General features: G+C 58.7%; 3 protein-coding genes across 10 annotated transcripts; 1 reads left to right on the top strand and 2 right to left on the bottom strand.

Moving 5' to 3' along the window:
• Positions 1–204: 204 nt before the first annotated feature.
• CDCA3 (cell division cycle associated 3) lies at positions 205–4095 on the top strand. 3 transcript variants are annotated; one of them, XM_027093265.1, is made up of 6 exons: positions 205–316; positions 513–687; positions 935–1061; positions 1540–1833; positions 1971–2074; positions 3864–4095. In XM_027093265.1, exons 2-6 carry the CDS (start codon positions 568–570, stop codon positions 3984–3986), a joined length of 768 nt encoding a protein of 255 aa, XP_026949066.1. In that variant the 5' UTR covers positions 205–316; positions 513–567; the 3' UTR covers positions 3987–4095. The 3 variants fall into 3 exon arrangements, with proteins under 3 accessions (XP_026949066.1, XP_026949067.1, XP_026949065.1); XM_027093266.1 differs by lacking the exon at positions 3864–4095 and adding an exon at positions 2201–2556 and having other exon boundaries at positions 206–316; positions 1615–1833; XM_027093264.1 differs by lacking the exon at positions 3864–4095 and adding an exon at positions 2201–2556 and having other exon boundaries at positions 206–316.
• A 196-nt stretch (positions 4096–4291) lies between these two features.
• On the bottom strand, positions 4292–11329 carry GNB3 (G protein subunit beta 3). Of its 2 annotated transcripts, none has more exons than XM_027093256.1 (10): positions 10218–11329; positions 9891–9977; positions 9580–9618; positions 8208–8314; positions 8056–8119; positions 7776–7938; positions 7621–7687; positions 7323–7524; positions 5686–5902; positions 4292–4856 (listed from the first exon to the last, which is right to left on the bottom strand). In XM_027093256.1, exons 2-10 carry the CDS (start codon positions 9945–9947, stop codon positions 4750–4752), a joined length of 1023 nt encoding a protein of 340 aa, XP_026949057.1. In that variant the 5' UTR covers positions 9948–9977; positions 10218–11329; the 3' UTR covers positions 4292–4749. The 2 variants fall into 2 exon arrangements, with proteins under 2 accessions (XP_026949057.1, XP_026949058.1); XM_027093257.1 differs by having other exon boundaries at positions 7323–7401.
• Positions 11330–11414: 85 nt separating this feature from the next.
• On the bottom strand, positions 11415–21641 carry P3H3 (prolyl 3-hydroxylase 3). 5 transcript variants are annotated; one of them, XM_027093250.1, is made up of 15 exons: positions 21068–21640; positions 19945–20097; positions 19395–19596; positions 19120–19251; positions 18512–18645; positions 18038–18127; positions 16962–17014; positions 16775–16842; positions 16538–16662; positions 13865–13966; positions 13439–13589; positions 13097–13214; positions 12945–13020; positions 12071–12211; positions 11415–11929 (listed from the first exon to the last, which is right to left on the bottom strand). In XM_027093250.1, the coding sequence occupies exons 1-15, from the start codon at positions 21551–21553 to the stop codon at positions 11774–11776; spliced, it is 2187 nt and encodes a 728-aa protein (XP_026949051.1). In that variant the 5' UTR covers positions 21554–21640; the 3' UTR covers positions 11415–11773. The 5 variants fall into 5 exon arrangements, 3 of the variants coding, with proteins under 3 accessions (XP_026949051.1, XP_026949050.1, XP_026949053.1); XM_027093249.1 differs by having other exon boundaries at positions 18512–18648; positions 21068–21616; XR_003430030.1 differs by having other exon boundaries at positions 11813–11929; positions 12071–12273; positions 18512–18648; positions 21068–21641.
• Positions 21642–22015: the final 374 nt, after the last annotated feature.

Genomic DNA, 22015 nt, shown 5'->3' with positions numbered 1-22015 from the left:
AAAGCGAAAACTGGCGTTCTGCAAAGTCTTACGACAGACAGCTCGCAGCCCTATACTGAACAAAAGTCCCTCTATCGAGGAGGCGGCACCCCTGGCAAGTCAAGCCGTCGTCCATTGGCCCCACAGTCCCCATGATAGACGTCCTCCCAGCCCAATGGCTTCCTGCACTGGAGGCGGGTCTCACATAGCGGACCTATAGGAACCAGGGTCGACTCAGCCAATAGGGTCAAGGCAGGGGCGTGGCGGGAAGTTTGAAACTTAGCTTCGGGAGTTGAGGATCGAGCTGTTTTGCATCCAAAGCTGGAGCTGGGGCCCGGTAAGTGATGTGAATAAAATAGTGAATAAGTTAGCGGGCCCCGGAGGCCCAGAAGGAGCTGCCTTGTTGTCTGTATCAGTCATCATCCCCTCTGAGACCTCTGGCCCGGCGGCCAGGCGCTTCCTCAGCGGGTGGTCTGGAGTCAGAGGGCGAACGTGGTCGCGGTAGGGACTGAGACCTGAGTCACTTCTCACAGGCATCCCTTCCTCGCCCGGGCCGGGCCCTGCCCCATCCTATTTCTCCTGGTTGAGATGGGCTCAGCCAAGAGCGTCCCAGTCACTCCAGCGCGGCCTCCGCCTCACAACAAGCTGCTGGCTCGCGTGGCGGACCCCCGTTCACCCAGCGCCGGCATCCTGCGCACTCCCATCCAGGTACTCAGGATCGGGGTGGGGGAGGCAGCGAAACTGTCTGAATTTGGGGGCCTCTGCCTAACCTGATTCTGAGAGCGCTCACTCCCCGCCACCACCCCCCGCCTTATTTTCCACATTCTCAATCCCGGTGAAGTAGGCTGGGTGTCTGAGGGCCTTGGCAATTCTCGTCTGGAGTGTGGACCTGAGGCTAGAGACCTGGCGGGGAAGAGTGAGGGCCCAGACTTGTTCTAGCCTTTGGTCCTGACAGGTAGAGAGCTCTCCTCAGCCAAACCTGCCAGCAGGGGAGCAGGCGGAGGGCCCTAAGCAGTCCCAGGACTCAGATCCCCGCTCTCCTACCCTTGGCATTGCACGGACACCTATGAAGACCGGCGGAGGTAAGTGTTGGGCCCAGGGAATCCTGGTAACGCTGTCACCTGGCATCCTTGGGTGACAGCATTATCAGAAGGGGCCTCCATCCTCCTGCTTTGAACCCATGTCACTCTTTTTTTTTTTTTTTCCGGTACGCGGGCCTCTCACTGTTGTGGCCTCTCCCGCTGCGGAGCACAGGCTCCGGATGCGCAGGCTCAGCGGCCACGGCTCACGGTACCAGCCGCTCCGCGGCATGTGGGATCCTCCCGGACCGGGGCACGAACCCGTGTCCCCTGCATCGGCAGGCGGACTCTCAACCACTGCGCCACCACGGAAGCCCCCATGTCACTCTTTTCTCAACACTTTGCTCCCTGTCACCAATTTCTCTCTTCCCAGTCCCTCACCCACCAGGGCGTGACTCCTAAGGCTCATGTATCTTGTCCTCCTTGCTGAATGCTTTGTAACAGAGGGTCACTATCTCCCCTCACTTCTCCCCCCCCATAGAGCCCCCAAGCCCACTGGTGAAACAGCTGAGTGACGTATTTGAGACCGAAGACCCCACATTAAATCTTCCCCCAGAGCCTGTTCTGCCCCTAGAGACACCTTCATCTTCTCCACTGGACTTGCCTCTGGGCACCCGGTTTTCCCTTGAGGATCAGATGTCACCTTGGAGCCAGACTGAGCTCCCCTCCAGGCAGGTGTTTTCCAAGGAGGAAATAGGACATGCCTCAGAAACCGCTATGGCCAGCCAGGACTCAGACAAGCCCTCGAGAGACCCCGAGACTCCTTGGTCTTCAGGTACAGAATCTAAGGGCAAGGTATGGGGTAGAGAAATTGGGAGAACACTCTGGGATAATGTCCATGAATGGATGCAGGAAAAATAAACTGTAAACCCCTAATCTTGGCTCCTTGTTTTAACTCCTTACCAACTCTAGGTTCTAAGTGCAGCAGATGGAAAGCAAACAGCAAGGTGCTAGGGAGATCTCCTCTCACCATCCTGCAGGATGACAACTCCCCTGGGACTCTGACACCACGACAGGTAAAGGGAGAGAGGGTGAAAGCTATTACTAGGAAATCCAACGTAAAGATGGGAGCCCTATTCCCCTATCTTCTCTCCCCTGAACAACCTCCCGCCCTCCCTCATCTTGCCCACTGCCTTTTGCAGGGAAAGCGGCCTTCTCCCCTGAGTGAAAATGTTAGGGAACTAAAGGAAGGGGCCGTTCTGGGAACTGGACGACTTCTGAAAACTGGAGGACGAGCATGGGAGCAAGGCCAGGGCCACGACAAGGAAAATCGGCACTTTCCTTTGGTAGAGAACTAGGGCACGCACGGCCCCAGCACTGGGACTCACCAGGGGCCTAGTGATATTCTGTGTCCTCTCACCCCTTCTTTCCCTGGGAGACTGGAAAGGCTCGTTTTCTTCAACTCCCCCTACACTACCAACTCTGGGACTGAGAGCTTCCTTGGCTTTCTTTGTGTTTTATGTGTTTCTGTATATTAAAGCAAGTGATTTTAAATGATTTTTTTTTTTATCAGAGTATAGTTGCTTTACAATGTTGTGTTAGTTTCTGCTGTACAGCAAAGTGAATCAGCTATACGTATACATATATCCCCTCTTTTTTGGATTTCCTTCCCATTTAAGTCACCACAGAGCACTGAGTAGAGTTCCCTGTGCTGTACAGTAGGTTCTCAGTTGTCTATTTTATGCATAGTAGTGTATATATGTCCATCCCAATCTCCCAATTCATCCCAGCCCCCGTTTGTGTCCATACATTTGTTCTCTATGTCTGTGTCTCTGTTTCTGCTTTGCAAATAGGTTCATCTGTACCATTTTTCTAGATTCCACATATATGTGTTAATATACGATTTTTGTTTTTCTCTTTCTGACTTACTTCACTCTGTATGACAGTCTCTAGGTCCATCCACATCTCTACAAATGACCCAGTTTCGTTCCTTTTTATGTCTGAGTAATATTCCACTGTGTATATGTACCACATCTTCTTTATCCAATCCTCTGTCGATGGGCATTTAGGTTGCTTCCATGACCTGGCTATTGTAAATAGTGCTGCAGTGAACATTGGGGTGCATGTGTCTGTTTGAATTATGGTTTTCTCAGGGTATATGCCCAGTAGTGGGATGGCTGGGTCATATGGTAGTTCTATTTGTAGTTTTTTAAGGAACCTCCATACTGTTCTCCATAGTGGCTGTATCAATTTACATTCCCACTTAAATGATATTTTTAAGTGTTATACCTAAACCTTGCACTGGGTCTTTTGTATGCAGAAAGGCAGCCTGGGGCGGGGTGGGAGGAGGGGGGCTTGTGTTCCACGGCCTGAGTGTCCCGCACTGACACCTCCAAGCCTCATTTACGCACCTCCCTTAAATCCTGGTGTTCCCCAGGGCACTGTCCTCGGCCCTTTCCTCTTGCTGTCCCTGGGTGTTCACTTCTAGGGCTTCATCTGTTACCCATCTGTATTCTGGTGACATCCAGGTCTCTCTACCTAACCCTGATCTTCATCCAGCTGCCCCAGAGGAACTTCAGAGCTTGTCTAAAGTTGAATTTGTGATCTTTCCCCCAGAGTTACTCGTCCTGCCCTATCCTCTCTCCGAGTGAATGGCAGCACCATCCGCCCAGTTGCCAAACCCTAACCTCGGCCATTACCTTGAATCCTTCCCTTTGAATAGCCCATAGCCTAGGTGCTGGTCACTTCCTCCTGGAGAGTCTGCATCTTTAATCCCTTCCCCACCCCTTCCCATCCCCCTCTGTCCTATCGCTCTTGCATTTCTTGCCACCTACCTCCTACCTTGTTTCCCTCCATTTCCTCCAGGCTCCCCTTCCTCCATTTCATCAACCGACATTGCCGCCAGGGCCATCTTCCCGAGGAGCATCGCTGATCACGTTACTACTCCACTCAAAACTCTTCAATCGTCCCGCATTGCCTGTAGGGTAAAGTCTAGACTTTTTAGCTTTTTTAGGCCTCTTACAATCTGATTCCTTCTCAGCACAGCCCTCCTGTACAAACACACACATATGCACCAAAGGCAGGCGGTGGGGAACCGTTGTGCACAGCCCCCCTCCCAGCCTCCTCCTCCTGCCCCAGCTCAGGCCCTGCCCATGAGGCTTGGGCTCCTGCCTCAACCTTCCTTTCTGCCCACAGCTCTCTGGTACCCAGCCTTTATCATTGCACATGTAATACGTTATTACTTAAGTGGGACCTGCATCTGTTTGGAACAGAAGTGGGGTGGGAGGCAAACATCACAGACATACCAGGGCACTACTTTATTGCCAGTGCTTTAGGAGAGGCAAGAAGGTAGACAAAGGAGGAAGTACGAAGGAGAAGGGGGCCAGGACCCTAGTAGTGCCAGAGCTGAGGGCCCTGTGCCACTCGGGTCTAGACAAAGGTGGTGGCTCTGGGGGTGGGGGAATCCTAGGGCCTGTGGCCTCAGTGGGAAGCCTGCTAGGCCTGCCAAGGGTGGAGAAGCTGTCAGGACCATGGAGAAGGGGAGGCCATGGGAGGAGATGGGGCAGTTCCCCACTCATGTCCCTGGTGTTGCCTCCCAAAGGCACTCTCCCCATACTCCCCACGCCCTCAAAGGGGAAAGCTGGGCGGGAAGGGCGGCTGCAGGGTAGAAGAGAAAATCTTAAAGAAATCGGGCAGGGGAGAGGGCAGCCGAGTGTCTTCGTGGCCTTTTGCCCCCCGTCCTCCAGCCTCCTCAGTTCCAGATTTTGAGGAAGCTGTCCCAGGAACCAGTGGCCACAGCCATCCCATCAGCTGTGACCCCCAGGCAGCTGACCCTGTTGTCGTGGCCAGAGAGGATGCCTGAAGAAAAGGGAGAGGAGTTAGCCTGGCAGGGAGTGTGTGCACACAGGGACCCTAGGCCCTAGGTTAGCCAGGCGACACAGCTGACTAGAGGAGGAAAGAGGATTAGCCCTAAGGGGCGGGCCTTCTATTGAGGCCAATCTCTCTGTGCAGAACCCGGGGTGGGTGAGGGGAGGGGAGGGACCTGGGAGGGCTGGACATGTCAACGTGCCGGGAGAAAAGCAAGGGCACTAGAAAATGGGGAGGGCTTCCAAATGGAGATTTAGGCCCTGAGAGAAGTGACTTGCCCAAGGCCACTCAGAAAGTAAGCAGTGGAATCAAGACTTGGATCCTGACTCTCTGGCCCAGTGTTATCTTCACTGGGCACCTGGCCTCTCCCAAGAGAAGAAGCCACACTATCTGATTCAGCTTCAGACCAGGCCAGTCCTAGAGAAGCACCCAGGTTGGGGTCAGGGCCACCAGGTCACTCTCCATCCCCTGAATTCTGTCACTGCATAGTCCCTGAGATGGCCCTTCCCTTTGGTGGATGCCCCTGAAACCCAGCACTGACTGCACATTCAAGGCCCACAGGTCTGGGGGAGCCTGGACATTCAAGGCCCACAGGTCTGGGGGTGGCCAGGAGGAGCTCTTCCGGTGGGAAGCAGCCATGGCAGGCGCAGTGGAGAAGGGCCCGTTAGAGCAACTTCGCTTTGAGAGAAGGTGGTCCTAGATTGGGAAGCAAGGGGGGCTGGCTTCTAGGGGGTAAAGCTCAGTTACCGAATAATTAGGGAGCAGTGGTAAGAGGGTCCCCACAAGGGGAGCAAGGTGGCCGTGGTGGGCAGGTTCTTACCCACTCGCTCGCACTTCATGGAGTCCCAGACATTGCAGTTGAAGTCGTCGTAGCCTGCGAAGAGCAGGCGGCCGCTGAGGGAGAAGGCCACGGATGTGATGCCGCAGACGATGCTCTCGTGGGAGTAGGTGGTCAGCTCCTGGTCTGCCCGCAGGTCAAACAGGCGGCAGGAGGCGTCGTCCGAGCCCGTGCAGATGGCCTCTCCATTGGGGAAGAACTGCGGGTACAGGTGGCCAGGGGTCAGGACTCAGACCTGGGTAGCCCGCTGCCTTTTTTGCCCTCTCCCCGCTCCTGCCCTGGTGACTCCAGGCCCAGCTGTTTCCCTCAGCCTCTCTGGCCCCCGCCCCCGTCCCTTCCACCGCCAGCACGGTCGCTCTTCACCGCTGACGTTTGTCACATGCCAGCTGCAGCCAGGCTCCCTACCCCCTTCCCTGCTCCACAGTATTTCCACGTTGCAGGGGAGAGCATGGGGCTGAGGGAGGGTGGGCAGCGTGCCCAGGGTCACATGGTCAGAAGGGCGGAGGCTGTCCCAGACGCCAACGACTACAGTCGGCTGGATCAGTGTGTAAGCACAGGGCCAAGTACAAATGCATATCCTGAATCTCATCATGAGGAAATGTCACGTAACCCGATGGAGGGAAAGTCTACAGAAAACTGGCTTGTACTCTTCAAAAATGTCAATGTCACGAAAGACAGAGAAAGGGCGCAAACGGTTCCAGTTTAAAAGAAACATGTGTATATGTATAACTGATTCACTTTGTTATAAAGCAGAAACTAACACACCATTGTAAAGCAATTATACCCCAATAAAGATGTTAAAAAAAAAAAAAAGAAACTGAAAATCCAAGGCAAGGGAATGCGATACATGTTCCTGGACAGAAAAAAAACATGGCTATTTTTCAGATAATTGGTGAGATTTGAATATAGACTATAGTACTGCATCAATGTAAATTTCCTGATTTTAAGAATTAGACTGTGACTACGAAAGAGAACGGCCTTGATTTTAGGAAGTACACACTGAAGTATTTAATGGGTAAAGAGGCATGAGGTCTGCAACTTACTTTCAAAGAACCCAGGGAAAAAGCTAATGACAAAGCGTGTCTATACCTACATCTAGGTGTGTGTGTGTCTGTGTCCGTCTGTCCATCTATCCCTCCCTCACTCTACAGAGAGGGAATGATGAAGCAAATGTGGCAGAAAGGTAACAGTGAATATGGGTGAAGGGTAGATGGGAGCTCTTCTTGTTACTCTTGCAACTTTTCTGTGAGGGAAAATTATTTCAAAGTGGAAAGTTGAAAGGGGCAGGGGCTTCCCTGGCGGCGCAGTAGATCAGAATCCGCCTGCCAATGCGGGGGACACGGGTTCGAGCCCTGGTCCGGGAGGATCCCCCACGCCGCGGAGCAACTAAGCCCGTGCGCCACAGCTACTGCGCCCGCGCTCTACAGCCCGCGAGCCACAACTAGAGGAAAGCCTGCACGCAGCAATGAAGACCCAACGCAGCCAAAAATTAATAAATTTAAAAAAAAAGGAAAGGGTCAGGGGGCTGAAGGAGGGGATGAAGGCTGTGTGTGTTGGAGGTGGAGAGGTGTTCCCGGGAGTCAGAGAACAGAGGGGGCGGGGGTGAGGGGACTGCTCACGCAGATAGCATTGATGTCCGACTCGTGGCCCGTGAACGTCTGCCGGCAGGTCCCCTCCCGCACGTCCCAGAGCTTGGCGCTGGCGTCACAGGCCCCCGAAATGAAGAGTTTGAAGTCAGGGGACACGGCCAGGCTCATGCAGTCCCCCGTGTGTCCCACAAACACAGTCTTCTGCTGCCCGGTCTCGATGTCCCACAGAGCACTGCGGGGTGGGGGGAGGGGAGGGGAGGGGGTCACAGAGAAAGGCCAGCACAGAGGTGCTTCCCAAGCCCCAGCACCCACAGCGCTCGGTCCTCACCACGTGGTGTCCCCGGAGCTGGTCACAATGTTGTTGTCGTCCAGGAAGCGGCAGCAGGAGAGATAACCTGGGGGTAGTTAGGACAGTGCCCTGGCTGCCGGCCGCCCCCCGCAGGGCCGGGGCTTCCTGGGACCCTCAGTCTCTCACTCACTCACCTGTGTGAGCAGAGAGCTCCCGGCTGACCTTGACATTGCCCTCCCGGGATTTGAGGCTGTAGATGGAGCACATGTTGTCCAGCCCCCCACATGCCACGAAGTTCCCCGACGGGGCGTAGGCACAGGTCATGACCCAGGAGGAGCGCAGCGGGATGGCGTGCACCTGCGGGGGGCGGGGCAGCGGGGGCCTGCGCTGAGCTCCCAGGTGGAGAGCAGAGAAGGGGAGCAGGAGGCCCCCAGGAAGGAGGGCGGCAGAGGGGCCGGGAGACAGGGCTGATACCTTGTTGGTGGTGTAGGTGTCCCACACAATCAGCTTCCCGTCTTGCGAGGCACTTACCAGCAGCCTGGGGAGAGAACGCTCGTGCCACCCAACTCTCCTTCCTGTGTCCCCCTAACACCCACCCCCGGCCACCCACGCCTCTTAAGCCTCACTTGGAGTCGGTGGCCCAGTGCATGGCGTAGATCTTGGCCAGGTGTCCCCTTAGCGTCCGCCGCGTCCGCATCTGCACTCGTCCCACGACCTCTAGGCCAGACACCAGCTGCAGGAAAGGGAGCATTAAAAATCAGGGTGAGGACTTCCCTGGCAGTCCAGTGGTTAAGACTCCATGCTCCCAATACAGGGGGTACAGGTTCGATCCGTGGTGGTGGGGGAACTGAGATCCCGCAAAAAAAAAAAAAAAAAAGGAAATCGGAGGTGAGCAGGGCGCATGCCCACGTGTCAGTGTCACAGCCACTGATCTGTACAAGTTTCTGTTACGTGCCAGGCTCAGGGTCAGGGCCCCAGTCTCAGAGTTATCAGGCCCTGCCCGGCAGTGGCTTAGACTGATGCGGGAGACAGACACAGGCATGTTGCTAAGGGTTTAACCACCACCTCTCCTGCGTGGGCTGGGGGAGGAGGGGGAGGGGGAGGGGGATTTCCATCGTACAAATAATACCACCTTGACCAGTCCAAGCTGCCGATGTGAGACCACCACACACAGACTTGGGAAGAGATGCACACATCTGGCTGAACCCAGCTGCTAGGAGCCTGCCCTCGCCCACCACTGCTGCACGGCCAGCTCTCACTGGGTACCCAGAGCAGCTGCACGGCCCTGAAACTCCTTTGACCTTCTAGACTTAGGCTGGGGCTCCAGGGTCAAAAGACTTGACTTGCCATTTACTTGCTTTGTTATCTCAGGCCAGTTACTTAACCTCTCTGAGCCTGTTTTCCTCTGAGCCTGTAGAATGAGGTTTATAGCACCTACCTTATGGGGTTGTCATGAAAATGAAATGAAATTATGTATTTAAGCAACTTAGCTCAGTGCCTGGCTCATGTTCAGTAAATGTTTACTCTTATTATTAACATTTAATCCAATCTAAGATGCCACCAACTCTACGAAGGAAAAAATCTGCGAATTATAATTGTAACCATCGATTGTTGGATGCATCTCAATTTCCGAGACGTCAAAATGTGAAAAAATGCATCTTAGAACTGACGACTTCAGTATTAGACAGCTAGTACCTAGAGTCGCGAAGGGCTTCTGATTGACAAAGCCCTACCCCTCTTCATCCTTGCCACCCCACGAGGCGGGGTAATCACATTTTATGGACGAGGACAGGACAGAGTCTGCCTCCTTAGTCTCCGACTCGGTGCCTGGCCCAGAGCAGACCGACCTCGCAAAATGTTTGTTGAATGAATGAATTCATGTCATTCCTCACTCCAAGGACATGCTGTACTAGAGCTTGGGCACCAGGCTGTGGCTGGCCAGGGGCTCCCCTCCCCACTCCTCCCCTCCGGCCCTGTCAGGCGGACAGGAGCTCTCACCTCTGCCAGAGTAGTGTCAGCACAGGCCTTCCTGGCATCCTGGGGGGAAGCAGACATCAGGGGACGGTAAGGGCAGGGTGTCGGGGGCGGGTGCGTGGGCGTCTGATGCGGGTGGGTTTGGGGCTCTAGGGTTTGGGGGCGCCTCTCAAATATGAGATCCAAATTCAGGAGGTCTCTGGCGACTTCCAGGTCAGGGGTCTCTCGGGCGTCACTCAAGGGTGAATCCAGCCCTCTTCCCCCGCAGGCCCCACTCCCGCACGGCCCGGTTCCTTGTTTTCTGGGGTTCCCTGGTGGGAGGGTTCTGGGGTTACTGCAATCTGCTTCTTGAGCTGCTCTGCTTCCTGCCGCAGCTGCTCCATCTCCCCCATGGCGGGCAGCGGGAGGGGTGGCTCGGGCTCCTGCCAGGAACACAGGGTGGGTGTAGGTGGATCCCCATGTCTCTGTCCCTCACACCTCACGCCGGACCCCTCACGAAGGCTGGAGCCCAGTCCCCAGACAGGGAACTGACTGGGTGGTCTGCACCACTTTCCCCGCCCGCCCCTCCCAGTGCGGAGTCCTGTGCAGCCGGCCCGGCGCTGGCCCAGCCCTGCCTGCAGCCCCCAGCCCCAGAGGGCACAGCCAGCCCAGCTCCCTCTTACTTGGGCTCTGACTGGACCTCTTTAGGCTTCCAGCTCCGGTTCCCAGGCGTCTCCTCGCTCCCTCAGCTGCGACGCCCGCCCGTCACCTGCCCCGGCTCTGCTGCCAGGGGAGCTGGCCTGGCCTGGCCCCGACTGGGGGCGGGGGGCGGGGGGGCACTGACAGGGAAGGGTAGGGCCAACGACGTCAGGCAAATGAAGTCAGCTGGCCGGGGTGGGGGGAGAGGACAGGGCGGGAGGCGTGTGGCTTCCGAGAGGCTTGGGCCCAGCCCAGGTTGGGGGGTGGGTGGGTGGCAGCAGGAGCGCGGGACTCCACGGAGAAGCAGCCCCCGTGACGAGCCCCGGAGGGAGGAAGGGGTGCGGGTGCTTCCCCGGCCAGTCTCCAGGCAGAGAGCAGAGCATCAGGCCCCATGGGATTAGAGCAAAGCTGTGAGGATTAAGGGCTGGGTTTGGGAGGGGTGCAAAGGAGCAGCACGACCACAGCTCCGGGGGGCCCCCAGGCCCTGGCCCCCACCAGTGGCGATGATCTTGGCAGTCAGGGCCTGGCTAGGAACCAGTCCAGGAGCCAGAGAATGAGGGTGAGAGACGGCCCACTGTCAATACCCAAAACTGTGCGCCTTAGCTCCGGTGGGGCGCGGAGAGGGCTCCGGCGAGCACAGGGAGGGTGCGGGCTGGGGCTGAGATTACAAGGGACTGATCTGGATAATCCTTCTTCTGGACAAGCCCCAGCCAGCTGCCCCCAGGGTCTGATCCTGGGGTAGAGGGGGAAGGTCCGGGGGCTCCAGAGAGGAGGATGGACAGGCCTGGCCCAGCTCTGGGTGGAGAAAAGAATGGCAAGTGGAGGGCAGCCCCGTCCCCTGCTCCCATCCGGGGCTGGGCCCACTGCTGGCCCCCAGGACTCACAGGGTCCTGCTGGCGCTGAGAAGGCAAGAACCAGAGGGATGAGGCTGCCCGGAGTCCCAGGCAAAATGCTCAGAGAGGGAAGACAGGGCTTAGAGTAGGAGGCCCAAGGAGCAGCTGTCAGGGTTAGGGTTCATCTGCACGAGGGGAGCAGGTGGCCGAGATTTCCCTGACAAATCACAGGCTGGAGAGGCCCTGCCTCTGGGAGGCCCACGATACCTGGCCTCCCTGGCTGGTCACAGCCTCTCCACCCTCCAGCGCCAGGGAAGCTGCCGCGACACACTTGACTGGGCCCGGCTGAGGGATCTTCAGGCTCTTTATTGACGGGCGGGGAGCGGGCAGTGGGGTGACCCTCCCTCTCGTTCTCCTCATTTAAAGCAGTCGGGCCCTACCCCCTGCCGTTTCTCTCCACGGCGGCAGCATCACACCTTCTGTCTGTCCTAGGGCTGCAGGTCTGTCAGCTGGGCCCAGGCTAGTCTGTGCAGTGTCCTCTGAGTCCAGGGCTGCACGGCCCTTGTGATCCCCAGGCTGGCGGGCGCGCAGGGATGGAGAGCTCGCTGTTCTGCTCCTGTCACATGGGGACTTCTCGGGGGTCTTGGCATCAAGGCAGACCCCCCACAAGTCAAGAGGCCACATCCCCAAGGAGCTGGCTCAGCCCCTCACAGCTCCTCTCGGACCCGAGGCGGCTTCCCAGCCTTGTCCTGGACCCGCTGAAGCCTGTGGCTGGGGGGTTCTGGGGCGGGGTCTCTGCTGGGCATTCCTTCTCCCTCCTCCTTCTCTGGCTCCTGCAGTAGCTCTTTGGCTTCTGTCCACTCCTGGGAGGTGTGGAGAGGAGGGTCTGGCCTGATCTCCTGCATCCACCCTGCCCCAAGGCCCCTCCCTGGCTCAGCTCAGCCCCTGCGCCTTACCCGTCAGCCTGCCCGCCCCTCACACGGCTACTCCCGCTCGCTCCTCACCTGCTCCCCGTGCTCAGGGGCCCACGTGTGCCACAGTGCCAGGCTGCAGCGCCGCCCCCGCGTCACGGCCCACACGCCGTGGGGATTCTCCACGCCGGAGCTGAAGGCCACGAGGCGTCCGCAGCGAGGACGGACCTGCGCCTGGCGGGCCATGGCGGATGCAGCTCCAGGGAGGGGCCCTCGGAAAACCTGGCCCCGAGTCCCTGGAGTAGGATGGGGGTAGGGGGCCCAGAGAAGGCAGCTCTCTTGCCCACCACTTCCCCTCCATAATTCAGGGGCTGTCTGGGGGCAAGTGGGAAATGGGCCTCCACTTGGGGAGCCCAAGTGCCAGACTGAGGCTAGAGGAGTTGGAGCCAAAGGGAGAAGGGACCTCCATCCACCCCAGTGCCCTGACTCTTCCTGGCCAACTCTTTGTACCAGGTGTGAAGCCACCTGAAGGCACGAGCGCAGCACCAGACTCTGGGTTCTGGGCATAAGAATCTTGAGGACACTTTTCCACCCCAAAGAGAGCTTGGATTGCCGGTGGTGAGCAGAGAAGGAAGTAACTGGACAAGGCAGAGCAATACACAATGAAGAAGCACTGCTCCGCTCTTCCACCGATTCTAGCCCCGAGCTCGTATCTGGAATAGGGGCTTGGGGTCCTGTGCTTCACCCGCCCTCCTTTAGGAGGGCCTGGAGGGGCCCCTTGGAGGTCTCCTGGGAGGGGCTAGGAGAGCCCCTGAACACACAAGTGGTGGGAGGTGCTGGGGAGGCCAGGGAAGGAGAGGGCTAAGGCGGCCCCAGCCACTTCCCTGCATTTGCCTCTGGGAACCTTCTGTTTTGAGTCCTGAGCCCACAGCTGGGCTCCCTGTCCCCCGCACCAGCCCCCATTTACCGTGACGGTGAGGGCGTTGGGCTCTGTGAAGAACAGGTGCCCGCCCTGGAAGTCATCGTTGAGGTAGAGGAGTCCGCTGGGGAGGGAGGGAGACAGGAGGCGGTGAGACCCCCGCCCAGGCCCCCCTGCCTGACCCCTGGAGGGCCGCTCACCTGTAGTCTCGGTAGGTGTAGGCCGGGGGCTCCCGCCAGCACTCCCCGGTGTCAGGGTCCAGGACGCAATTGTCTGCATGCACCGGGTGGCTCAGGTCCATGCGCTGTGCCTGCTCTCCTGGGAAGCGAAGGGGCCTGGTGGGCGCCCCACTGCCCGGTGCCCGCCCACCGACACCCACCCTGCAGCTCCGGGGTCACAGCCGGGCCCAGCCTGGGCAGGGGAGTCAGTCCTCGTGCAGTGAAGACTGGGACGCACGTGGCTGGGGCTGCGGAAGGTGTGCGGTGCAACGGCCCCGAGGGGCCCCGAGGCTGGGGCGGAGCGGCAGGGTCCCTGGCGGTTACCTTCTATGGCACTACGGCACACCAGGTGGGTGAAGGAGAGGTGCAGGGGCCGGTCCGGGGAGAAGTAGGCCTGTGTCAGGCTCCGCACGCGCTCGCTCACCTCCAGAAGCAGCTGGGCGCCCTGACTGCCCACCACCCCAGCCCGGGCCAGCTGCCAGCAGAGAAGGAAGGGCCAGGAAGGGGGAGGCACTGGAAGGGTGGCCCCTGCCCCCGCCCCACTTCCACTGCCCTCCACCCACGGTTTGGGGGCGCCCATCCGCCCAACTGCTCCATGACGGCAACCCGGGCCCCTCGGTCTGGAAGCCCCTCCTCAACCCTGGGCCGAGGACTCGGCTACTCTCGATCCTGGAAGAACCCTCCACAGGAGATGCCCGGCCCTCTTCTCCAGTTCTGGCATCAGGCCAGGGCCTGGGGGCCTCCTCTCACCTGGGCGGCCTTGAGCACCGTGAGCCCCTCGAAGCGTTCGTGGGGAGTGTGTGGGGAGCGGCGGCCCTGATAGCCAGACCTGGCTCCAGACTCAGCCGCGTCCTAAGCAGGGAGGGGGTTGGCTGGGGGAGTCACCCTCCCCGGCCCCGGGCTATCGCCCACCTCACTGCCCACAGGGCCACATGGCCTTCCCTCCAACCCTCCCAACTCCCTGGAAGAGGCTAGAAGCTCCCGGAGTTCTCTGAGCTGCTGCCCTTTCCCAGAGAATGACTATCTCCGCATCTGTGTTGTCACTCCTGGTAAAGATCTGGAACCCTACTCACGGAAGGGACTGTGCACAGAACTCTGGAGAGCTTCCTACAGTGGGGAAGGGGCCCTGCGAGGTAAGGACACCTGGGGAAGGGGGCAGAAGGGGCTTGATCACTCATCCCGATGAGCCGAGAATAGGGGAGTTGCTCTGGAAAAGGACGCTGGCAGGAGGTTCGACAGTCGGGACAGGTCCTGGCTGACTCGAGGTAGGGACGTGGCAACAGCAAAGGTGTCTCTCTTCCATCCCTTCTCACCTTACATGCTCTTGGAGAACTTGAGTACCCTTGATGCTAAGTCCCAGTTACCCAACTGCCTACATGACTCTTATCAACTGGGGGTCTCCTAGTATCTGAGTGTCCCTTTCCTGATACCTACTCTCTGCTTTTTTCTTTTTTTCTATTCTGTCTGCTTTTTGAAACTCAAGGTACCACTATCTAATTACCCCGTATTTAAGCCTCATCTCTGAGAGGTTTATATAGAGGCTACCTGGCCACTCAAGCCATCTAACACTCTATTCTTTTATTCATTCATTCATTCAGTAGGCACTGAGCACCTACTACGTGCCAGGCACTGTTCTAGGCACTGCAGACTCAGCTGTGAACATGAAAAGTTCCAGCAGGGTTTATATTTTGAGATAATAAACAAACAAACCAGATCAATTCAGATGGTGATAAGTGTTACATGGAAAATTAAAGCAGGGATACAACCCCGAGAGTGACCCGGCAGGGATCAGGGGACAGCTAGGTGATGAGGTGACACCTACATTGAAACCAAATGATATGAAGGAATAGCTGAGAGAAAAAATGTTCCAGGCAGCAGAAATAGCAAATGCAAAGGTCCTGGGGCCAGAATGAGTTTAGTGTAATCAAGGAACAGAAAGGTCTGATACTTGGGAGTTATCCTTGACTCCATTCTTTCTTCATCTTCCACATAGATTTAGTCCTCAAATTCTCTTTCTTTGATTTTCTAAATATTTCTCATCTGTCCCCATCTTCGTTCCCTTGAAATGAGAACCTAACCTAGGGTGGCGGCCCTCTTGCAATCATCCCAGAGGCTCCCGCTCACTTCCCTCTCCCGCTGCATTCTCCACACTGCCACTAGAGGGAGCTCCCTACAGGATGAGGGCTCCAGACCCTGCCCTTGGAGGTTCTGCAGGAAGACAAGAGTCCACCCCTCCTTAAATCCTCCAGTAAGCCGTCCACAAATAAAGTCCAAACTCCTTGGTAGGGTACAGAGGCCCTTCCCCATCTCTCCTGGGCCTCCACCCCTACACCGCCTCTGGATAACATACGGCCTGATGTTAATAGCGATAGATCATGCTATTTCCACATTCTTCCAAGAGCTTTACCATGTACTAACTCATTTAATCCTCAGCCACCACAGCAACCCTACAACATAACCGCTGCATTTAGCCCCGTTTCATAGAGAGGAAACTAGGCTCACAGATGTTAAAATACATTGCCCAAGGTCACACAGGTAATCCCTGCTGGGACTGGCCCATGTTCTTAACTCCTGTGCTCCACTGCAGTTCCCAGAACCCCCCTTGTTCTTCTCCCTTGCAGCCTGACTTTCCTTCCCTCTCTGTTTGGTTAACTCATCCTTAAGACTGAGCTCAAATGCCAGCCCCTCCGGCAAGCCTTCCGTGACTTTGCATCTCGGCGCGGGATCCTAGCTCCCTGACCAGGGATCGAACCCATGCCCCCTGCAGTGGAAGTTTGGAGTCTTAACCACTGGACGGCCAGGGAAGTCCCTGGATGAGTACCCTGTACAGACTTCTTTCATCAAACTCACCACCCACTCTGATTATGGCTCCATGCCTGATTCCTTCTCTATACACTGAGCTCCCCAATGCACGGTCTGTGTTCATCTACCTCTCCCTGGAACCTAGGCATTTCCAGTATACAGCAGGGTCTCAAAGAGCGTGTGTCGAAGAAACGCTAGCCCAGAGTGAGACTGAAGCTTCATAAAACGGCAGACTCGACCTGGTGAATACAGACCATCTCACCCAATCCAGGAGGGGAGGCGATGATGGAGAAACAGCCTGCATGTCTGCCGAGCCAGTAACTGAGCTCTCGGCCAACCAAGGAAACTTCACCTGCGCACTCACCCTTTCTGATGCATTTATGCTTTGTGTTTTGTTCTTCCTATCAGTTTCTCGCAAAATCCTTCTGTAAAATGACCAGCCCATGTCAGCTAAGTTAAGAGGAAAAGCAACTTGTCCCCAGCGGGGAGGCAGTGGCAAGCACAGTCCCCGCTGGAGAGTCAGGGAGGGCAGGACAGGGGGCAGGCCAAGAGCAAGCGGGCAGACAGCTGTGCCAGAGGGTCCCCAAGTAGCGGCAGTGCCCCCCCCACAGGTCTTCTCACCTTGGCCAGCTGCAGGAGCACCCTGCACTCGGCTGGGGTGAGCAGCCCGTCTAGCACCGCTCGCTCCGACCCATTCAGCTGCCTTGCGTCCTGGGTCAGGGTTACCCCCTCCAGGAGGAGGACATCTGCCGGGGAGGGACAGGAACGGGGCTGAGGGTCCCCTGAGAGCAGGCCCAGCGGTAGCTGGCAGCCCCCAGCCCCTCCAGGCTCCTGCCTCCTGCTGTCCCAGGAACTCACCCTTCCAGTGAGTCAAGGGCTTCGGCTGTGGAGGCTCACGGTCCCACGGCGTCTTCTCCTGATCCTCTCTCAGGGGTGAGAGACACGCTCAGCGGACGCACAGGCCAGCCCAGACCCATCTTCCCCAGGACCCATCCCTCCCCTTCCAGCTCAGGCCACGCCCCTCCCACCACAAGGCACCTCCTACCTGAGTTTTTCTCTAAGGGCCTCAGGGATGAAAGCTGCTGGGGTCCAGGGATCCTGGGACAGTCAGGAAAAGCGCCATCACCCATCCAGTCCACCCCTGAATCCCTGACGGTAGACCCTGAGCTACCACATTAAGGTCCTCCTGCTTCCAGAGGGGAAGGTGGAGGTGGAGAAAGCCCTGGACTCACTGTCGGGAGCCCCGGGCACTGGGCCAAACTCTGCAATAAGGATGATAATAATAACAACAACAACAACTTACGTAGCACCATTTGCCAGGCGCTATTCTAAGAGCTTTATATGTGGATGTGGAATTTATCATTTAAAGTTCACAACAGTCTGATCAAACAGGTCGCAGTAATGTGCCCATTTTGCAGTTGAGAGGACTCTGAGACACAGAGACATAAAGCAACATGCCCAAGACCACACAGCTGATAAGGGACAGAGTTGGGATTTAACCAACGGTTTCCAAACAGGGAGATTTGCCCGTTAGGGGACGTTGCAATGTCTGCAAACAGTTTTGATGGTCATGACTCAGGGAGTGCTAGCGACACCTACTGGGCAGAGGCCAGCCTACAGGGAAGGTGGCCTATACAGCCCCCTTCTCCCAGTTAGGAAGTATCTGGTCCAAAATGGCAATAGTGGCAAAAAGGTTGAGGAAGCCTGCCTTATGCTGTAGCACTAGCGAGAATAACCTCTGCCCTTTAGTCCCCTCCACAACTACAACAAAGAGTAAGGAAAGCAGCCGCAACAGAGCTTTCTGTACTTCGGAGCAAGCGACGTGGCTTCAACAGGGCTATGAGATAAGTGTGATGTTCCCATTTTACAGGTAAGGAAATCGAGGCCGAGGCAAGTGAAGGTCCAGAGCTTGCTCGTGGCAGAGAGACCAACATTTAGGCCTGCATGACCCCAAAGCCTCCCGCCTCTGTCCCTGCGACGCTGGGACACAGAGTCCTCTCCAACCCTCGAAGGGTTATGGAGAAATGGGAAACGCTGTTGGGAACGGATGCGGCACATCCACATAGGGCATTACTGCTGTCCCCCTCCTGGGGGCGGGTGGGGAGCAGTGGGGTCACTCACGGGATCCTTGAAGCTGGCCCCCAGGTGCTCCATGGCATAGTAGAGCTGTCTCTTCTCCCCCAGGGATCGAAGGACGAAGCGCTGGATGTCCTGGAGAAGGGGGACAGCGGGGGGGGGGGGGACAGGGAAGTTAAGTCTGGAGGAGAGCAGGGGAGCCCACAGGCTCCCTAACCTTGGCTGTGCCCCTCGGCTCAGCCCTCCTTCAGCTTCAGGGTGTCGGGGCTCAGACTGGGGGTAGTGTGTGTGTGTGTGTTGTGCCCAGGTGGGGGCAGGCAGGGGCGAGGTTAATGGAAGAGGGCTGGGCTGGTGCTTGGACTCAGAGGTAGAGCCTGCAGTGGGCAGCAGGGAGTGGAGACCGAGCAGATGCTGGCCTTGGGGTTGCCTTTGGCCAGAATGGGGGCGGGATCCAGGTGGCTTCTCCAGTATATCTGTTTGATTTCGGGCTGCCTCACAGGGTGAGTGCGGAGGGGCTACCTCTCTTGGCCCGAGGCCAGGTCTCGGCTCTCCTAGCTGGGCCTGGTACTGGTCCAGAGCCTTCCTGGCAGCCTCATCCTCCGGGTAGAAGAGGAGAACGCTCAGCACATTTTCCACAGCCTGGGACAGATTCCCTCCTGGAGACAGAGAACAGCGTGGGGCGGGACCCAGAGACCGGGCACCGCTGTGACCCCTGGGCAGAGGCAAGAAGCCAGGGGGACAGAGGTAGAGCCGGAGAAGGTGGCCTCCCAGGGCCCCATCCCACCCAGCAGACAGGCTCCTCCACTGCTTCTTTCCAAAGCTTACTGGAACATACCTGAGCTGTATGGGCAGAGTTCAGAGGGGAGGAAGAGAGGAGAGAATAAAGGAAGGTGAGAAACAGCAAGGACAGAAGGAGCCCTGTGACCCCTCCGAGCTTTCCACCATGGCACCAAAGGAGAGCAAGCGTCCTCCTGAGGTGGTGGTCCCCATGGAGCCCTGACCAACTACAGATGCAGAGACAGACGGAGGGAGGGAGGGACGGGGCTCAGGATACCATCAGAGACAAACCTTCACTCTCCCCGTTTCCAACCTCAGCCACCCCCAGGGCTCACCCTTGCCCCACTGACCCTGAGCATGGGCCTCGTGCAGCCGCCTCAGCTGGCTGGGAAGGAAGTCTGGGACAGGGAAGCTGCGACCAGGACGTGTGGCCGTGTCCCCCACACAGCGCTGCCGGCACCGCAGGACCCCTATCCAGTGCCCTGCGGGGGACACACGTGCGCCGCTCAGCTTGCGTCGCACCTCCCTGGGCACCGTGAGGCCCCGCGCAGTGCGTCAGCTCCTCACCTGCGATGGCCTCGTACAGGCCTCCAGGGCTCCTGGTCCCCTCTGCCCAGCTCCTCACCTGCGATGGCCTCGTACAGGCCTCCTGAGCTCCCGGTCCCCTCCGCCTCCTCTTCCGCCTTCTGCTGCTCCTCAGGCCCCTCGCAGCCGGCCCGGCAGCTCTCCACCTGGGCCAGGCTCTCCTGCAGGGCCTCCTCCAGCCAGGGCAGTGCCAATGCTGCTTCCTGGTGCCCCAGCAGCTCCAGGCCGGTGTCATAGGCTGCCTGCAGGGGAGGGGAGTGTTCAGTCACCTGAAATCCTGGGGTTAAGGGTTGCCAGACTAGATCGGGAGGGGGAAAGAAGGGGAGGAGTGTGGGTCTCATTTGGGGCCTGGACTCCAGGTCCCAGTTCACCTTGGGGAATACAGGGTGGGCCTCGGAATCCAAATGTTAGAACGTGGGACTTTGTGAATCTCGGGAAGAAAACTAAGTCCCAGAGAGGGACTTCCCATCAGGGTCACAGAGGACGGTACCCAGACTTCCTGATGCCCAGCGGACAATGCACAGTCCGGCGAGGCCTGTGTATCCAGCCAAAGACTGGGGGCGGGATAGGGGTCGTGCTGAGGGTCTCACCCAGTATGGGGGCGTCTCCAGGTCCCGGAAGCTCTGGGGCCGAACCCCGGACATCCGTCTGTACTTAGCCATGTCCTCTCGCATCTGAAGGTGCGTCGGGTTGGCCACAAAGAAGGTGTGCGCTGCGGCTGCTGCCAGGTCCAACTTCTTCAGCTGAGAAGCGGGGACGATGAGGGAGTCAGCCCTGGGGTAGGGGTGTCAGACTCTGCCTCCTCCCCAGCCTCCGCACCCCAGACACACCTGACACTGCCCCAGAGCCTTCTGGAAGACCGGTAGGTGAGAACTGCCCACCACCCAACCTCCAGACCCCCAGTATGTTGGGGCTCTCAGGAGTCTGGTAGCTACGGAAGCGGAAGCGGGGTCTGAAGACTGGAGTGGGTGGGGTATGGGCAGAGGGACCTCGCTGGAGAGACGAAGTGGAAGTGATGGAGTGGGTGGGGTATGGGCAGAGGGACCTCGCTGGAGAGACGAAGTGGAAGTGATGGCTAAGTGCGGTGCGGAAGTAGAGGTGACCCGAGCGACCAGCAAAAGCCGCTGGGCTCTAGGACCCTGAGCTGAGGTGTGTGTGACCAGCGCCCCCCTTCCCCGGCCACGTAGGCATTATTAGGCAACAAGGACCGCACCAGTATCGCGCAGCGTCCATTGCCCCTGCCCCGGGACACCGGGCCCCTCAGCCCTGGCCCGCTCCCTCCTCTTTCTTTCCCGAAGCTCCCTCCTGCCCCAAGCGAAGGCTCACACTCACCCCCTTTCCCGCCCCCATGCTCTCTCTCCAGCGGCGGATCTCAACCCTAATCCTCCCCCTTCATTCCTGGGAAGAGGCGGCTGTCACTCCACGTAGGTCTCAGTAAGACTTTCTAAAACTCCAGGCCCCTGCCCTCCATCTCCGACCTACTTCCACCCCGCCGCATGACACCCATTCCAACTTCGCTCCCACTCTCCCAAGGCTGTCCCTCGGCGGCCTCGATGGGTGTTTGTCGCGGTTTGATAGGACGGACTCCAAAGACGAGGTCCTATCCACACAGCCCCACCCGGGTCCGGGCGCTGGCCCGCCGCCCCTCCCGGGAGCTGGAGGAGGACAGCGGCGGGGCCAGGGAGGACCCCCGGGGCCCGGGCCACCGCGCACCTGGTAGTAGGCCCTCTGCAGGTAGTTGTAGGGCTCCCGGCGGCGGAAGGCGTCCTGGAGCGCGCTCCCCACTCGGAGCCGCGCCGCGCCCCCCGGACCCAGCCTCCGCGCCCCGCACTGGGTCAGGCACTCAGCGCGCCGGAGCGCGGCGCGGAGGAGCAGCGGCTCCCAGGCACCCCGCGCCGCTCCCGGCCCGGAGTCGGGCCCCGGGGAGGCGGGGAGCGCGGCCCCTGGCTCGGCCGCGCAGCGCGCCCCGCAGTCCAGCCGCGCGCGGCCCAGCGCCGCCCGGCTCCGCAGCGCCTCCCGCAGCAGAGCCACCGCCGGCGCCCAGGCCCCCGCCGCGTAGGCGCGCAGCCCGTCGGCGTAGAGCAAGTCGGGGGCCTGGGGGGGCGCCCCCGCGGACAGCGGGGCCAGGCCGGGGGGCTCGGGGGACCCCGGGGGAGGCAGCAGCAGCAAGAGCGGCAGCCACTGGAGGAGCCGGAACATCGTGCGAGAGCCGCCGGCCGGCTGCAGGAGGGAACTGCGGGAGCCGCGAGGAAGAGGGAGGAAACGGGGAAGGAAGAGGGAGGGGAAAGGAAGGCGAGATAGAGAGGAGGGAGGAGAGGAAGAGAGGAGGAATGAGCGGTGCCGACGGGAGCTGATGGGGCCGAGCCCCAGCCCTGGGAGAGGCCGGGGTGAGAGCCAGCCGGGAGTCAGAGGACGCCTGGCAGAAGGTGGAGAACGCGGGCTTTAGTACCAGCGGGGTGGTGTGGACCAAGAAACAGACCGCGGGGAGAGCAGGGCAGACGGCCGGCGGTGGAGCAGGCCTGGTGCTCTGAAGACAGCCTGAGGAGCCTCGTAGGACCCCGGACTCCAGACGCCGAGGCCCAGCGGGCGGGAAGAGCTACTGCGGCTGCGTTCTCCTCCACTCTTAGGGTCCAGGAAAAGGAGCGTGGATGCCTCCCACAA

The sequence above is a fragment of the Aethalodelphis obliquidens genome, unplaced genomic scaffold (genome assembly GCF_003676395.1).
Source record: "Aethalodelphis obliquidens isolate GAN/ISIS:26980383/991018 unplaced genomic scaffold, ASM367639v1 scaffold83, whole genome shotgun sequence".
Lineage (NCBI taxonomy): Eukaryota > Metazoa > Chordata > Mammalia > Artiodactyla > Delphinidae > Aethalodelphis > Aethalodelphis obliquidens.
Note: the sequence above shows the minus strand (reverse complement) of the source record. Positions and strands in the feature narration are given on the sequence as shown.

Excerpts from the sequence above, each read along its gene's own strand:
- GNB3 (XM_027093256.1), bottom strand. The coding sequence starts at position 9,947 with ATGGGGGAGATGGAGCAGCTGCGGCAGGAAGCAGAGCAGCTCAAGAAG. Across the intron at positions 9,619-9,890 it reads AGCTCAAGAAGCAGATTGCA|GATGCCAGGAAGGCCTGTGC; the intron begins GTAACCCCAGAA and ends GCTTCCCCCCAG. Across the intron at positions 7,688-7,775 it reads GGAGCTCTCTGCTCACACAG|GTTATCTCTCCTGCTGCCGC; the intron begins GTGAGTGAGTGA and ends AACTACCCCCAG.
- P3H3 (XM_027093249.1), bottom strand. The coding sequence starts at position 21,553 with ATGTTCCGGCTCCTCCAGTGGCTGCCGCTCTTGCTGCTGCTGCCTCCC. Across the intron at positions 20,098-21,067 it reads TGCAGAGGGCCTACTACCAG|CTGAAGAAGTTGGACCTGGC; the intron begins GTGCGCGGTGGC and ends CCCGCTTCTCAG. Across the intron at positions 19,597-19,944 it reads TGGAGACGCCCCCATACTGG|GCAGCCTATGACACCGGCCT; the intron begins GTGAGACCCTCA and ends CCTCCCCTGCAG.
- CDCA3 (XM_027093264.1), top strand. The coding sequence starts at position 568 with ATGGGCTCAGCCAAGAGCGTCCCAGTCACTCCAGCGCGGCCTCCGCCT. Across the intron at positions 688-934 it reads TCCTGCGCACTCCCATCCAG|GTAGAGAGCTCTCCTCAGCC; the intron begins GTACTCAGGATC and ends TGGTCCTGACAG. Across the intron at positions 1,834-1,970 it reads CGAGACTCCTTGGTCTTCAG|GTTCTAAGTGCAGCAGATGG; the intron begins GTACAGAATCTA and ends TACCAACTCTAG.